We start from the raw sequence: 15,961 nt of genomic DNA on the forward strand, positions 1-15,961 counted from the left end.
CGTGGCCGCCTTCCACCACCGGAGGGTGCTGCCGCTGATGGCTCGGCGACGGTGCCTATTCGAGATGAGGCCAGATGAGACGATCGAGGGCATCCGGATGTCTGCCTCCGCCCTTTCCGACGAGGAAATTCTTCATGCGGGTGAGGGAGACGGTGGTGGCAAAGCTGAGGAGCAGTGGCCTGACCCCCTTCGTGATGCGCCCGTCGCGAGGGTTCCTCTCGCTGGTAAGTCACGCGCCACTGCAGCCCCCAAGGCCTCCCCATTTCTCATTGTTTCTTATTCCCTTATCTGTGTTCGTCGTTCCTGCAGGGGATGAGGGACGTGCGAGCCTCCCTACCGCCCGTTCCCAAGGACACAAGGCAGCAGGCGGACAACCGGGCGCACGCCGAGGCACAGAAGAGGCGGAAGGACACCAAGGTGGCGAAGCGCACGAAGAAGATCCTTGTGCGCGAGGAACTGGAGAAGCGTCGCCGGTAGCAAAGGAAGGACGGTCTCCCATTGGAGGCGTCCCCATCGCCGTCGCTATCGACAGATGCCTCGGACGGAGATGACAAGGGCGAGATGGGGCGGGGTCCCCTAGACCATCTCCCTAACGTCGGGGAGACAGTGCTCAGGGCATCGGCAAGCAGCCTGACACTCCCAGGGGGAGGAGGAGGAGCTGCCCCGGGGCCGGCAATCGCCCGCCTCGGGGCCGAGGCCGACACGCCCGAGGCACGGGCGTTGGGAATGCATTCCATCAGCCCAGTGGGCTCGACGGTAGCGGTGGAGCAGGTGGCGGCGGGGGTGACGCAACTGCCCCCATAGGGGACCGAGGGGGTGCCGGGGTTCGTCGAGGACCGGCCAGTGCCGGCGGGTACAAAGGCCGTGTCTCTATCGCTGCCACCGCCTGCGCAGAGGAGGGTCGCCGTGCTGAAGCGGTTGCAGCCCCGCTCGAGGTAAGCGTCTTTTTTGGCAGAGTCACAGCATTTTCTGTTCGTCCTTCGGTCTCATGCTGACCCCGTAAGTATTTTGTCTTTAGCCGAAAGCGACCTGCGGAAGTGCCTACCTTGGCGCCCCTTAAGGTGCTCAAGGTGAACCCCGGCTCCACCGCCCACTGCGTGGCGGAGGCGCAAGCCACCATACAACGTGGCGCGGCATCGGCGAGGGCCGACCCGAAGGAGCCGGCCACCCAAGGAGGGGCTGTCGAGGCGACCCCGACACAGACGGGGGAGGGAGCACCTCCGCCCCACGAGGGCGAGGCTCATCAGTCGGATGGGGCCAAGGTGCCCTCGGTTGCCGAGGCCACCAAGGTCGAGGCCCCTAGGGTCTCCGAGGCTGAGGCGACGGAGGCCGGGGCGCCCAGGACCACCGAGGCCACAGTGGCGGGGGTCGGAGCCCCCACGGCCACCGAGGCCACGATGGCGGAGGCCGGAGCCCCCAGGACCACCGAGGCCAACGTGATCGCGGCGAGGCCACCAGCCCAAGAAGTGGAGATGAAGGCGGCGGAGGCCTCGGTGGCACCCTTGGTTCAAGGCCCGCCGTCGTTGCAGGAGAGCGCTCGGGAGGCTGAGGTCCATCCGATCTCCTCCGACGATACTTCTCAGGCGCTAGAGGTGGTCGACGCCGAGGTGGCCGACGCCGTGGAACAGCCGGTTCCAACCCCGGGCGAGGGAAGCTCGGCCCTCACGCGGTTACGACCCGAGCCCCGCGGGTGGGATCACCCACGTGTCCTATGGCAGAGCCGGGATGACCCTGAGGGGGAGCCTCTGTTCGCCCTCGAGTACACAGCCGAGGGCGGGCACTGGGACACCTTCGAGCAATTCCACCAGCTGGCGGAGTGGTCACTGCGGATGGCGCTGTCCGTGGTGGCCGACGATCTGCCCGGAGTCGCCTAGGTTTGCGCTTTCTTTTCTCATGCGGTGTCGTCTTTTTCCGAGTTTTCTTGTAGTGAATGACCCCTATTCTGCTCACCCAGGAGCTCGAGACCCGGTCCCTTGGGAAGTCGGTCTTTCTCCGGCAGGAGAGGGACGTCTGGGACCAGCTTCAGCGGCAGAAGGGCCTGCTTACCGGCGCCAACGAGCTCCTGTCGGCACGGAGTGCAAAGGTGGAGGACCTCCGCCTTCATTGTGCCGATGCGAAGGTCGAGGCAGCCGCGGCCCAGGAGCAGGTCACCCCTCTGGCGGTGCAGGTTAAGGAGTTGGAGGAGGAGCTGACCCACGTGGTCGGTGATCAAGATGCCTACAGGTCCCGGGCTAAAGAAGCCATGGCCTCTGCCTAGGCTCTTTCTGGACAGCTAGGGATGGAGCAGGGTGCGCACTAGCTGACGAAAGGTGCCTTGGATGAGGCCCTCAAGGCGGCCTAGGCTTCCCGGACCGAGGCTGTGGTCTGGAGGGGAAAGGCCGAGGGTGAGTCTCGTTCCCTTTATTTAGTTTGTTTTTCTTGTGTTTGGCCCCTAACTCCTTGGTGTGATACAGAGATAGAGGGAGAGGCTTCCAGGGCGGCCGAGGCTTCCCGTGTCGAGGCCCAACGCCTGAAGGAGAAGGCTGAGGCTTCTCGGGTCGAGGCCCAGCGCTGGAAGGAGAAAGTCGAGGCCTCTCAGGTCGAGGCCCAATGCTGGGAGCAGAAGGCCGAGGGTGAGTCCCGTAGGCTTCCGCCCCTGTTCTGGCTTGTATTGCTTTGCGCTCAACCCCATTCTGTTGCGTTTGGCGCAGAGCTGGAGAAGGTCACCCGGGCAGCCGAGGCCTCGGTCATGGTGCAAGCGGTGCTCGAGACCAAGATCGGGGAGCACGACGCGCTGAAGAGTGTCGCCCGTACCGCCTGCGAGGCCCTGGAAGTCGAGGGGGTCCAGTCGGGCAGCTCCCTTGGGAGCCGCCTGATTGCGTTGAGCGGCCAAGTGCGCGAGCGGCTCAGAGGGGCGCTGCACACGGGTGTCAAGCGCACGCTGGCCGTCATCGCCTCGCACTACATCGACGTTGACCTCCAAGCCATCAGCAATGGCTATGTCCTGCCCGACGATGACGAGGAGGCCGACGAGGCGGTCGCGAAGCTGATGGAGGCAGCGGAGGGCCCCGGCACGGCGCTAGCCAAGCTGTTTGAAGAGGAGGTGGTCCCTCCCTCGTCGTCCGCTGATGCTGGAGGCCCTGAGCCTTGACCTGGGCCTTAGAGGCCATGTAAATAGAATAGGGATTAACTTTATATCATAACGCTTGTGGCCGTCGAGGCCTTTTTTTAAAGTATTCGTGCTTCTTAATTATTTTTCTTGTATTTCCGAGCCTCTGCCCTCTGTTGTCTCTGATCAGATTTCTTTTTGCAAAAAACCTCCTTGGAACCTAAGCTGCCCCTTGGGCGAAAGGTGGTGAGGGAGTGTCGTAGCTCGGAGGCGTAGGTCATCTCGTGACTCTACCGGCCTTTTGGCCCTGAGACAGACTTTCGGTCCTTGGGTTTTTCACAACCGATTTGTCAGAGCGTGCTAGAGAGTTTGGCGTAGGAATTTTTTTTGAAAAATGACTAAAAAATGGTGCGTGGGACTTAGGGGGGAGTCCCCCATCTAGCCCCCGAGGGAGGCTCGGTTCTACAGAAGCAGAGCCGTGTCTCCCTTGTGATGTTATCGTAATGCCGAGGCCCGCGATGGGCTCGGGGGGTTTCTCGAAGAATTAGAACAACTGAAGAACGCTTCTTACTTGTATTTTGAGAAAGAATGTATACAATGCTTGGAAATTTAAGGGTAAAAGCGACGTAGTTGTTCTATGTTCCAAGCATTGGTGAGGATTTCGCCCTTCTCATTGGCTAGCTTGTAGGTCCCGGGCTTCAGCACTTGGGCGACAATGTATGGTCCTTCCCACGGTAGGGTGAGCTTGTGGCGGCCCTTGTTGCTCTGCCTTAGGCTCAACACCAGGTCGCCTACCTTCAGGTCTTGGCTTCGAATGCGCCGGGCCTGATAGCGCCGTAGGGCTTGCTGGTACTTGGCCGAATGTAGTAGCGCCACATCTCAGGCTTCCTCCAGTTGGTCGAGGGCATCTTCGTGGGTGGTGCGGTTGCTTTGCTCGTTGTAGGCCTGTAGCCTCGGGGAACCATATTCCAAGTCAATGGGGAGGATAGCCTCGGCTCCATAGACCAGAAAGAAAGGTGTGAACCCCGTGGCTCAGCTTGGAGTGTTTCTCAGGCTCCAGATGACCGACGGGAGTTCGGCGAGCCATTTCTTGCCAAACTTCTTCAACCGGTTGTAAATTCTTGGCTTGAGGCCATGTAGGATCATGTCGTTGGCACATTCTACTTGGCCGTTTGTCCTTGGGTGTCCTACGGCCGACCAGGCCACACAGATGTGATGGTCATCGTAGAATGTCAGGAATTTTTGGCCGGTGAACTGTGTCCCGTTGTCAGTGATGATGGTGTTCGGAACCCTGAACCTGTGGATGATGTCCATGAAGAACAGCACCGCTTGCTCAGATTTGATTTGATTGATCGGGCGAGCCTCGATCCATTTGGAGAATTTATCAATTGCTACCAGCAGATGGGTGTAGCCCCCGGGGGCCTTCTGCAGAGGCCCGACCATGTCGAGCCCCCACATGGCAAACGGCCATGTAATGGGGATGGTTTGGAGGGCCTAGGCCGGGAGGTGCATCTGCCGCACGTAGTACTGGCATCCCTCGCTGGAGCGTACTAACTTGGTGGCGTCAGCAACCGCCATCGGCCAGTAGAACCCTTGGCGGAATGTGTTTCCGACGAGCATCCTCGGCGCTGCATGGTGCCCGCAGGCGCCCGTGTGCGAGTCCCAAAGTAGGGCCTGGCCTGCCTCGGTGGTGATGCATCGTTGGAGAACACTAGATGGACTTTGCATGTACAACTCGCCGTTGCAGAGGACGTAGGTTTTGGCTTGTCACGCAAGCCGCCAGGCTTTGGTCCTGTCACTAGGAAGCTCTCCCTGAGCGAGCCATTCAAGGAATGGGACTCGCCAGTCCGTGTCCTGGTCGGTCTGGGGAGGCTCCGTGTCGACTTCCATGACCTCGGGCTCGGCCAAAGGAGTCTCGGCGGTAGAGGGGGCGTCGAGCCCTGCGGTGGGTTCGGCCGGTGGGCCCTCTTCCGCTGTCGAGGCGTAGTCGATGGAAGGCTTGTGGAGGTCTCTAGCGAAGACGTTTGGGGGGACCGGAGCCCGTGCAGACGCCATCTTTGCTAGTTCGTCCGCGGCCTCGTTGTATTTCCGCGCGATGTGGTTGAGTTTGAGACCGTTGAACTTATCTTCTAGGCGACGTACCAGCTTTTAGTACGCCTCCATTTTGGGGTCGAGGTAGTTTGACTCCTTCATGACTTGATCGACGATGAGCTGCGAGTCGCCCCAGACGTTGAGACACCGTACCCCAAGTTCGATGGCGATTTGCAAGCCGTCAACGAGGGCTTCGTACTCGGCTGTGTTGTTGGAGGCAGCAAAGTGGAGCCAAACCATGTAGCGCATATGTACCTTGAGGGGCGAGATGAAGAGTAGACCTGCACCTACCGCGGTCTTCATCAGGGACCCGTCGAAGTACATGGTCCAGCACTCTGTCTGAATTTGAGCAGGTGGCAGTTGGGTGTCGGTCCACTTAGCCTCAAAATCGGCCAAGACCTGAGACTTAATCGCTTTCCAAGGCGCAAAAGTCAAGGCTTCCCGCATGAGTTCGACGGCCCACTTGGCTATCCTACCTGAGGCCTCCCGGTTATGGATTATCTCTCCCAAGGGGAAAGATGACACCACGGTTACTGGGTGGGACTCGAAGTAGTGATGCAGCTTACGCCGAGCCAAGACTACAGTGTAGATCAGCTTCTGGATGTGGGGGTAGCATGTTTTGGTTTTGAAGAGCACTTCACTGATGAAGTAAACAGGTCGTTGGATGGGTAGAGTGTGCCCCTCTTCCTTCCTCTCCACTACCACGCCCGCGCTGACCACTTGGGTCGTTGCGGCGACATAGAGTAAGAGGGCCTCATCCCTGGCTGGTGGTACTAGGACAGGAGGATTGGTGAGCAGTGCCTTGGGCTTGGCGAGGGCTTCTTCGGCCTCGGGGGTCCAAGAAAAGCGTTCGGCTTTTCTCAAGAGACGGTATAGAGGCAAGCCTTTTTCGCCAAGGCGTGACATGAAGCGGCTCAGGGCCGCAAGGCATCCCATGACCCTCTGCACTCTCTTGAGGTCTCGGATTGGTCCCATGCTGGTCACGGTCGAGACCTTCTCCGGGTTGGCCTCGATGCCGCGTTCCGAGACTATGAATCCCAAGAGCATGCCTCGGGGGAGCCCGAACACACACTTCTCGGGGTTGAGCTTGATGCCCTTCTCTCTAAGGCATTTGAAGGCTATCTCTAGGTCATCGACGAGATCCCCGGCCTTTCTAGACTTGACCACGATGTCGTCCACATAGGCCTCGACGGTTCGCCCGATGTACTCGCCAAAGACCTGGGTCATGCACCGCTGGTATGTGGCCCCTGCGTTTCTAAGGCCGAAAGGCATAGTCACATAGCAGTACATGCCGAATGGTGTGATAAAAGAAGTCGCGAGCTGGTCGGACTCTTTCATCTTGATTTGATGGTAACCGGAATACGTATCAAGGAAAGACAGGGTCTCGCATCCCGCAGTGGAGTCAACGATTTGATCGATTTGAGGTAATGGGAAGGGGACTTTTGGACAGGCTTTATCCAAACCGGTGTAATCTACACACATCCTCCACTTTCCATTTTTCTTCTTGACTAACACAGGGTTAGCTAACCACTCTGGATGGATACTTCCTTGATGAATCCAGCCGCCATAAGTTTCCGCACCTCTTCGCCGATGGTCCTGCGCTTTTCCTCATCGAATCGGCGCAGGCGCTGCTTCACCGGTCTGGAGCTGGCCCAGATGTCCAAGGCATGCTCGGCGACCTCCCTCGGTATGCTCGGCATGTCCGAGGGACTCCACGCGAACATGTCGGCATTCACGCGGAGAAAGTCGACGAGCACGGCTTCCTATTTGATGTCGAGAGTGGCGCTGATCCTCAGCGCCTAGTCGTCGGGGTAGGCAGGGTCGACTAGGATGAGTTTGATGGCCTCTGCGGGCTCAAAAGTCCCGGCTCGACGCTTGGGCTCGGGCAGCTGGCTGCCAAGTCGGTCGAGGTCGACGATGAGGGTCTTGGCCTCCACGAGAGCCTCGACGTACTCGATGCACTCAACGTCGTAGTCGTATGCATGCTCGTACGTGGACTCAATCGTGATGACGCCATTGGGACCCGGCATCTTGAGCTTGAGGTAGGTGTAGTTGGGGACCGCCATGAACTTGGTGTAGCACGGCCGCCCTAGGACGGCATGGTAGGTTCCCTTGAACCCAACCACCTCGAAGGTAAGGACCTCCATGCGGTAGTTGGAGGGGGTGCCGAAGCAAACGGGTAGGTCGATGCGCCCGAGGGGTCGTGTGCGTTTCCTCGGCACGATGCCGTGGAAAGGCGCGGCGTCACCCCAGAGCCACGACCGGTCGATCTCCAGGAGCTCTAGGGTGTTGGCATAGAGGATGTTGAGGCCGCTGCCTCCGTCCATCAACACCTTGGTGAGTCGGGTGCTGCCGATGATCGGGTCGACAACGAGTGGGTACTGCCTGGGATTCGGGACATGGTCGAGGTGGTCATCCCGATCAAAGGTGATCGCTTCCCGAGACCAGTCGAGGTATCGAGGAGTGGCCACCTTAACCGAGAAGACCTCTCGGCGCTCCCTCTTTCGCTGGCGCACCGTAAGGCATGCCGAGGGTCCGCCAAAGATCATGAAGGCATTGTGCACCTCGGGGAACCCTTCGTCCTTGTCGTCGTCCCGGTCGCCGGTGCCCCTCTTCTTGGCATCGTCGTCGGGGAGCCCAAGCTTGGCGTAATAACGCCGGAGCATGGTGCAATCCTCGAGGGCATGCCTCACCGGGCCCTGGTGATAAGGGCAGGGCTTCTTCAGCATGTCGTCAAAGAGCCCGGGGCCCCTGGGGCCTCGGGGATTCTTGCGCTCCGCAGCCACGACCAGATCGGCCTCGAGGATCTCCTGCTTCCCCTGGCGACCCTTTTTCTTTTTCTTGGGGAGGCGGGGAGCCGAGGTCTCGGTGGCCTCGTCCCTCCGCTTTCCCTTGGCATCGTCGTCGGGGAAGATGGCCCCAACTGTCTCTTCGCCCGAGGCAAAGTTGGTGGCGATGACGAGGAGCGTGGCAGCCGAGCGCGGCACGTTTCGGCCTAACTCTCGGACCAAGTCTCGGCAGGTGGTGCCGAAGAGGAAAGCCTAGATGATTTTCGAGTCGCCGATGCTGGGCAGCTCGGTGCACTGTTTGGAGAAGCGCCGGATGAAGTCTCGGAGAGACTCGTCCGGTTTCTGGCGATAGCTCTTAAGGTCCCAGGAGTTTCCAGGGCGCACGTATGTGCCCTGGAAATTCCCGACGAAGATCCTAACCAAGTCGCGCCAGTCGTGGATCTGTGAGGGAGGAAGGTGTTCGAGCCAGGCTCGTACCGAGTCTGACAAGAGCAAGGGGAGGTTGCGGATGATGAGCAAGTCATCGTCCGCGCCGCCTAGCTGACAGGCCAGGCGGTAATTGGCCAGCCAAAGCTCGGGGTTGGTTTCGCCGCTGTATTTCATGAGGTTGGCCGGTTGGCGAAACTGGGCTAGGAACTGAGCGCCGCGGATGGCCCTGCTAAAGACTCGGGGGCCAGGCGGTTCAGGAGAGGGGCTGCGGTCCTCCCCACTGTCGTAGCAGCCGTCTCGGTGTGGATGGTAGCCGCAGGCGGGCCCCTCATTGTCATGGCGTCGTCGCCTACTGACCACCTCATGGTCGTCCCGTGCCTCACGTCGGTTGTCAAGGCGGTCATGCAGCAAGGGGACCCTGTTGATTGTCAGCGCCCGAGCAGGCTCGGGATGAACCGAGGCCTCCTTATCCTGCCGATGCGGTGCCGAGGGGAGGTCCGAGGCGGCTCCACGCCGTCGGGAGGTGGAACTCTCGGCCTGCTGCACCGTGGCGGTCTCGAGGAGATCTCGGAGCTCGCCGCGGACCCGTCGCCCCTCCATGGTAGAGGGCTCGGGCATCGTGCGGACTAGCATCGCCGCAGCCGCAACATTCTAGCTAGCGCGATTGAAGATTAGGGGATGCTCGCCCCCTTTGTCGTCGTTGATGCGGTGGTGGACGTCGCGGGCCCGCCGCTGGGCTCCTCCGCCGTCACCGCGACCCTGCTGCTCCTGCTTGAGAGTGCCTCGGAGCTGTTGTAGAAGGAGTCGATCTTGCTCGACCTTGGCCTGAAGCTCATGGAGCTGCTCTAGGTCCAGGCGTCGAAGTTTTCTAAGGGCAAGGTTCTCATTCCGCGCTGCTAGTGGGACAATGCGTGAGGGCGTGGCATTGCCCGTTCCCTAGCGAAGCGGAGTATGGTTGCCTACCCCCTTGTCCTCATCGCCCGTGCTTGGCATCTCGAGTCTGACGTGGAAGCACTCATGAGTGGGATCATAAGTACCTTTGTCGTCAGAGTCGGAGTAGCCGAAGCAATAGTCACTCGTGGCCAGGAAGCGGCGCATGGCTTCAGGGTCGCGAAGCTCGGAGAAATCCGCTCCGGCCCACGCCTCGTCCTCCTCCGAGGAGTCTGCGTGGGAGTGAGTCGAAGTCGCGGTACCGAAGTCGAGGGCGAAGCGTTGGTGACGTCCTGAGGGCTCTGTGTGAGCAGAAGCATAGGTGGCGGCGGCATTTCTCAACCCAAAGGGGTACGGGGATGGTGCCATCGCCGAGCCTTGCTCCACCGAAGTTGACTCCTCAGGACGTGGCAGGGCAGAACTTGATGCCGAGGCGTCGTCGTGTGCCACCAGCGTCTTTCCCATGTCTAGGCTCAGGCTAGTCAGGTCCCCAACCAGGGACCTTGTGCCAACAGCTGGGCGTGGGATACCGGTGGCGAGCGGCGTGTCGCCCTGAGTTCGTGTGGTGTCGGGGTGGCCCCGCTCGCATCGTGCCTGGCAAGCGCGATGAGAGCGGTCGCCCGGGCGCCGCCTGCGCCTGGGCTGTGGGTGCGTGACGTCGTCGTCGGTCGGTGGAGCTCAAGGTGTGAGGAGTACCATGTCGTACTCATGCCCTAGAGACATAAACTCTAGGCTCCCAAACCAGATCACTGTGCCGAGACGCAGTGGTCGTACGGGGTCTGCCATCCGGAACTTGTTAGGGAGATGAAGCTGACACATAGAACCCCTACCTAGCGCGCCAACTGTCGGTGTTTCGGACCGGCGGGCCCTCAACCAACTAGTAAATTTGTACTGCGTGTTCCCAATCCCGGATGGTGATGCAAAGAGACACAAGGTTTATACTGGTTCGGGCAATGGGTGCCCTACGTCCAGTCTGAGAGTTCGATCTTGTATTCCTTGCACCAAAATGCTCATAGTAGGGGGTTACGAGCAGGGCGAGAGAGGGAGCTTGTCCTAGGTCTCCGTGTGGAGCGGCGTGGATTGCTTGAGATGTTGATCTCAAGCAGCGGGGAAGCTCGTGTGTTCGTCCGTGCGTTTATGCGTGAGTTCGTCGCGTGGGCGTATGCCTAATCGTCCGTGTCCGATCCTAGAAACGGCCCTGGTCCCTCCCTTTTATAGCTGAAGGGGAGACAAGGGTGATACATGCGCTAGCTACACGGCGTCGTGCGGACGGAGGCGGCATGTCCGAGCCCTATAGCCTGTTACTATGGCGGCATGGGCGACGGAGTGGTCTCGCCCTTGAAGTACTGGGGCGACGCGCCGGTCACATCCGATCCTGTGCGTCGTGGGAGCTCCAGTGTTATCTCGAAGCGGGCGTGGCGGTCGGCGTGCTGGTCACTGTGTGTTGACTGCGTGAGAAGCCGAGGCTCAGTTGGTGCCGAGGCCGAGCCATCGTGGGAGGCTCGGCAGACGTGAATCCCGGGGTTGCCGAGACCCTGAAGTAGATTGCCGAGGCTTGGAGGGAGTAGTTGGTCTCATACGCTGATTCCGAGGCTATGGTGACCCGGACGTGACTCCGATGGAGGAGCGGATAAAGCTGACGAAGGCCAGTACCGCGGCGAAGATAGATGAACACTCTACCGGAGCATCGACGGTGGTCTGCGTTACCTAGTCCACACGAGGCCGTACATTGCGTTCGTCGTGGGCTGCGTCAGCCGCTTCATGGAGGATCTCTGAGAGGATCACTGGGCCGTGGTGAAGAGGTTGTTGTGCTACGTCATAGGGACAGTGGATCAGGAGATCGTCTTCCCCAAGACAGGTGGAAGCGGGCTGCAGCTCACTGTGTTCAGCGATGCAGACATGGCGGGGGACATTGACGGACGACGGAGGACCTCTGGCGTGCTCGTCATCCTCGACTCGGCTCCAATCTCATGGCTATCGCTGAAACAGAAGGTGGTGGCGCTGTCCACGTGCGAGGCAGAGTACGTGGCGGTGGCCACAGCAGCGTGCCAAGTTGTGTGGCTACGCCGGCTGCTGGGCGAGCTGACCGGTGTGGAAGCTCACCCACCAGCACTGATGGTGGACAACTAGCCCGCCATCGTCCTAGCGAAGAATCTGGTTCTCCACGATCGGAGCCAGCACAACGATGTCAAGTTTCACTTCCTTAGGGACTGTGTCGATGGAGGACAGATCGTCATCGAGTTCGTGGAAACTGGTCGACAACTCGCGGACGTCCTCACCAAGCTGCTTGGCCGTCTTCAGTTCACGGAGCTGAAGAAGATGATCGGCGTGGTGGAGGTTCTAGGGTTAGCAGCAGGATTAGAGAAAGAATTATAAAGTAATCTGCTGCTCGCCCTCTGTACGCGCGGCAGGGACAGGCACCGAAAGGACTCCCCTGCTGCTGCATTGTAGCCGTGGCTGGGGCAGACGCCGAAAGGCTCCCTAGTTGCTGCACTGTAGCCACAGCAGGGGCAGACTCCAAAGTCAGCCCTGCTGTCACATCTAGTCACTGTAACAGCATGGCAGCCTTTGCATGTTTGTGTAGTAGGATTAGATGGGTAAAGTTGTATATATAGCTTCCCACTGCAACTAAGTAATGAGAGAGTTCAGTTTTACCATCTCCTCTGCAGAGCTTCGCCCAATACTAGTGCTTGTGCAATGTGTGTGCGTTCTGTTCTCTCTTCCTTCTTCTACCTCTAGTCATAGTGAGCGAGAACGCCGGTGACCGATCGGCTCACCCGTGCGGAAGATCTCGAAACCAACAATTGGTTCATACATGGATGGCCTATGTTGATGATACATATGTCGCTGATGACCATGACATATGCACGCAGTGCGTCATAGGGCACATGTGATCCGCTCACTGTGCCACGACAAGCTCAAGTTCAAGCGCAAGTGCCATGTGTGCAACACCACAGGCATCTACCGCCGGTGCCATGGCATGGAGAATCTGGTGGAGTCCATCCGAGTCCCATGCCCGCATGCTGGACATGGCTGTGCCATGAAGCTGCCCTAACATGACCAAGAAAGCCACGGCTTGGTGTGCCCGCACGCGCCGTGCCGTTGCCCTGGTGAAGCATGTGGATTCGTCGGCTCAATGGCGGCGCTCCTGGACCACTTCTCCTGGGCGCACGGCTGGCCCTGCAAGACTGCACGCCAAGGCGTGAGGTCCTTCAGCGTTTGCCTCCATGATGGCTTCAACTTCGTCGTCTCCAGCGCCGCCGATAAGCATGGAAGGAAGTACCTCTTCCTGCTGAACGTGATTCGCCACTCCTTCTGCCGCGCCGTGTCCGTGATCTGCATTCGTCCTCACTCGGCCGCCACAAAGGAGATTAGGTTCGTGCTCTCATATCTGGCTCGGAGCAATGCTAACCAGTTGGTCAGGCATGAGCAGAAAGCAGAGTACTTCGAAGTGCCATGCTCGGATCTCTCGGGTGGTCTACCTGATCTCAGCGGGGGTTACCAGTTCTTCGTGCCTAACCACGCCGGCGGAGACGACGACGAGCATGATACCAAGGTCATGGTTGATATCATCACAGATAACACTTCTGATCAGTAGTGCATGCTTGCTCTATCGGTCCATCTTAATTACTACTGTGTCCATGAGAAACGGCACTCGAGTATCTTGTTATGTACAATGAACTTCAAAATATTACCCATATGTAGTAGTCCTGAATAGGGATTGTTTTTGGCAATGACACAATGGGATACATCTTTCGCCTTGAATCAGTTTGCACCTACTTTCTTGAGCTTTTTGTACTTACCGCTTTTATATTTATGTAAGTGCTTTGTTTGTGTTGTTTGCCTTTTTTAGACTAACTTATTAGACTAGTTGGTTGGATTAGGTCTAGGTCGCAAAACTCTTCGTGGGCTTGGATAAATCTAAGTGGGCATCTTACTAGTTAGTTGTTTTAGTTTGTCTAGCTAGTGTAGTTCAAATTAGGGACCTAGGTTAAGTTTTTAGCGATCCAATTCAACACCTTGGACTCTCGAGGCGGTCACTCAAGTTCCTTACACCTCGTTGGTGCTGTTACAGAAACGATTTGTACAGACGATGGGTAACACACGTTCCCACATGTGTATAGCCATCTGAATCATCGGATACAACATGTGTCGAACCATCTGAATAGTCAAATTCAGCAGGCATAATCTGTGTTTCTATCCATCTCAATAGAGGCCTCTGCCGACCCCCACTAAACCAGGCCAGCCACTACATTGTGAACATTGAAGGACGTGTGAAAATTTTAAATTGTGAAATTCAAAATCTAAGAACTTAATACATATTTGAGACTCTAAACAACTTTAAATCAAAAACTTTTCTACTACAAAGTTGTAGATTGTACTGAGAATATTACTTTGGTGGGACCATGCCAACATCCAAGGTTATTTGAAAATTTTTAAATTTCAAAATCTATGAACTTAAAATAACATTTTGGGACTCTAAACTGTTCCAAATAAAAAGCTTTTCAACTATAAACTTGTAGATCATGTCGAGAGCTATAATTTTGAAATAAAGTTTGCCTTTATCCAACTTCAAATGGAAACGTTATCAATTATTTTTAATACAACTATATTTAGAGACGAACACTTAGAATGGTCGACTCTGATAATAACGATTTTCAGAGTCAGACATCCTTCAATGATTAACATAGGATATCTTATTTAAGATGTCCGTCTCTATAAATGATTAACAAAGGTATATATGTTTGCCTGGATGTTGCCTGACCATTTATGGACATGGTTTCCAATGCAAGTGTACAAATGAGAAAGAAAGAAAGTACAAAATGATCAGAGTGATTTGGAAGTAGTCTGGAATTCCTGAAACAAAATTATCTTCTTTTTTAAGAGCAAGATTTTGGAAATACTTGGAAGAACATAACAAATATGCTCTTAACTTGTCTAGCACTTGATAAATTTATTGATTTACCAATTATTTTTGTTAAAACTGTTTGAGATGCTCAAACTCTAGAAATGATGGCACTTGATTAGGAGAACCTACTAATCTTGGTTGTACTAGCTTGACGACGATCAGTCAGCTTGCATTGTCATCCTACTGCTTGATGATGGTGTGGCTTGGGAAATCGAAGCGGACCACTACTAGCTTTCACATTCAAGTAGTGCATATACTACTACATTCAGAGATGGAATTGAAAAGATTCCATGCATGCATTCAGCTGGGTCCCACTCGATGGCTGGTCAGCTCCCCCTAGAGGGGCGAAACGAATTGCAATGGCTGGAGATCGCATTTAAATTTATCTAAAAAATGCCCGGTACAGGGCAGCTAGATAGGCCGCTTCCCTTGCGATGTCGACTGTCCCGACTCCCGATGAGTTCCATGTTGGGTCAATGCTGCTGCTGCCTCGGGTTCCCGATCTCCATCTGGCCGGGCACGCGTGCAAATGACTGCGAGAATTGAGTTCAACTGCGGCGCTTGGTCTCTAGTCAATATAAATTCGACCGGCGAGGTTAGCAATACGCACACAACACACACAACAAGTCACAGCGGAGCAGAGGGAGTTGAGACGTGCACCGGATCAAGGATGTCTGGGCGGCGGCGCCAGAGCGCCACGCCGGCTTCGGCAGGAGGACAAGACCCAAAGCGGATGCGATCGGAGGTTCTTCCATGCAGTGGCGCCGAGAAGAAGGGCTCTTCTTCAGCTCCGGCGATGGTCCGTGATCTCACGGTGGACGAGCGCGTGCTGGTGTGCAGCGTCTGCTTCCTCCCGCTGAAACCACCCATCTTCCAGGTATATCCACGTCTGGTCCTGGTCAGGTCATGAGTGAACGTGTGACTCGCCGTTGATTTCCTCTGCTTACACAGTGTGGTATGACTTTGTGCAGTGCGGCGTGGGCCATGTGCGTCATGCTCCGAGAAGCTCAAGGATGCCCACAAGTGTCACCTGTGTGGTGTCGCCATGCCCAGAGGCTACAAACGGTGTAAAGTAACCTGCTGCTCTCCCATCGATACGAACGCACGGCAGAGACAGGCGCCGAAATGGCTCACTGCTGCTGTACTATAGCCGTAGCAGGGGTAGACGTCGAAAGGCTCCCCTGTCGCACTATAGCCATAGCAGCACAGGCGCCAAAGTCAGTCCTGCTGTCACATCTAGTTACTGTAGCAGCATGGCAGCTTGGTATGTCTGTGTACTAGGATTAGATGGGTAGAGTTGTATATATAACTTTCCACTATAACTCAGTAAAGAGACCGAGTTCAGTTTTGCCATCTTTTCTGCAGAGCTCCGCCAACGCTGGTGCTTGTACTGTGTGTGTGCACGCTCTGTTCTCTCTCCCTTCTTCTACCTCTAGTCATAGTGTGTGGTCGATAACACCAGTGAGCGGTCGGTTCACCTGTGCCGGAGATCCCGGGGCCAACAAGTTTCTTGCCATGGTAAAGAGGTCCTGGAACCGGCTGTACCTGCTCAACTTGAAGGTGGAGCAACCGGTGTGTCTGGCAGCACGGCACACCGAGGAGCCGTGGTTGTGGCATGCCCGGTTCGGCCATCTCAGTTTCGACGCGCTCGGTCGGCTGGAAAAGATGATCCGAGGGCTACCCCACATCAAGCACGCAGGTGAGCTGTGTGACAGCTGCCTGGCC

The 15,961-nt window shown here is 56.8% G+C and overlaps 2 protein-coding genes across 2 annotated transcripts; both read left to right on the top strand.

The window, feature by feature from the left end:
• Nucleotides 1-1,397: 1,397 nt before the first annotated feature.
• Nucleotides 1,398-11,703, top strand: LOC136515443 (uncharacterized). Its single transcript, XM_066509024.1, has 6 exons — nt 1,398-1,631; nt 2,000-2,204; nt 2,454-2,612; nt 2,691-2,789; nt 11,150-11,348; nt 11,535-11,703. The coding sequence occupies exons 1-6, from the start codon at nt 1,398-1,400 to the stop codon at nt 11,701-11,703; spliced, it is 1,065 nt and encodes a 354-aa protein (XP_066365121.1).
• Nucleotides 11,704-12,463: 760 nt separating this feature from the next.
• On the top strand, nt 12,464-12,925 carry LOC136515444 (uncharacterized). Its single transcript, XM_066509026.1, has one exon. The coding sequence runs from the start codon at nt 12,464-12,466 to the stop codon at nt 12,923-12,925; it is 462 nt and encodes a 153-aa protein (XP_066365123.1).
• Nucleotides 12,926-15,961: the final 3,036 nt, after the last annotated feature.

Source organism: Miscanthus floridulus, chromosome 17 (assembly GCF_019320115.1).
Source record: "Miscanthus floridulus cultivar M001 chromosome 17, ASM1932011v1, whole genome shotgun sequence".
In the NCBI taxonomy this organism is placed as follows: domain Eukaryota; kingdom Viridiplantae; phylum Streptophyta; class Magnoliopsida; order Poales; family Poaceae; genus Miscanthus; species Miscanthus floridulus.

Bases quoted from the DNA above. Each gene is read 5' to 3' on its own strand.
- LOC136515443 (XM_066509024.1), top strand. From the start codon at position 1,398: ATGGCGGAGGCCGGAGCCCCCAGGACCACCGAGGCCAACGTGATCGCG. The intron at 1,632-1,999 runs GTTCCAACCCCG...TTTCTCCGGCAG, and splicing joins CCGACGCCGTGGAACAGCCG to GAGAGGGACGTCTGGGACCA. The intron at 2,790-11,149 runs GTACCGCCTGCG...GCTACGTCATAG, and splicing joins CGCGCTGAAGAGTGTCGCCC to GGACAGTGGATCAGGAGATC.
- LOC136515444 (XM_066509026.1), top strand. From the start codon at position 12,464: ATGGCGGCGCTCCTGGACCACTTCTCCTGGGCGCACGGCTGGCCCTGC.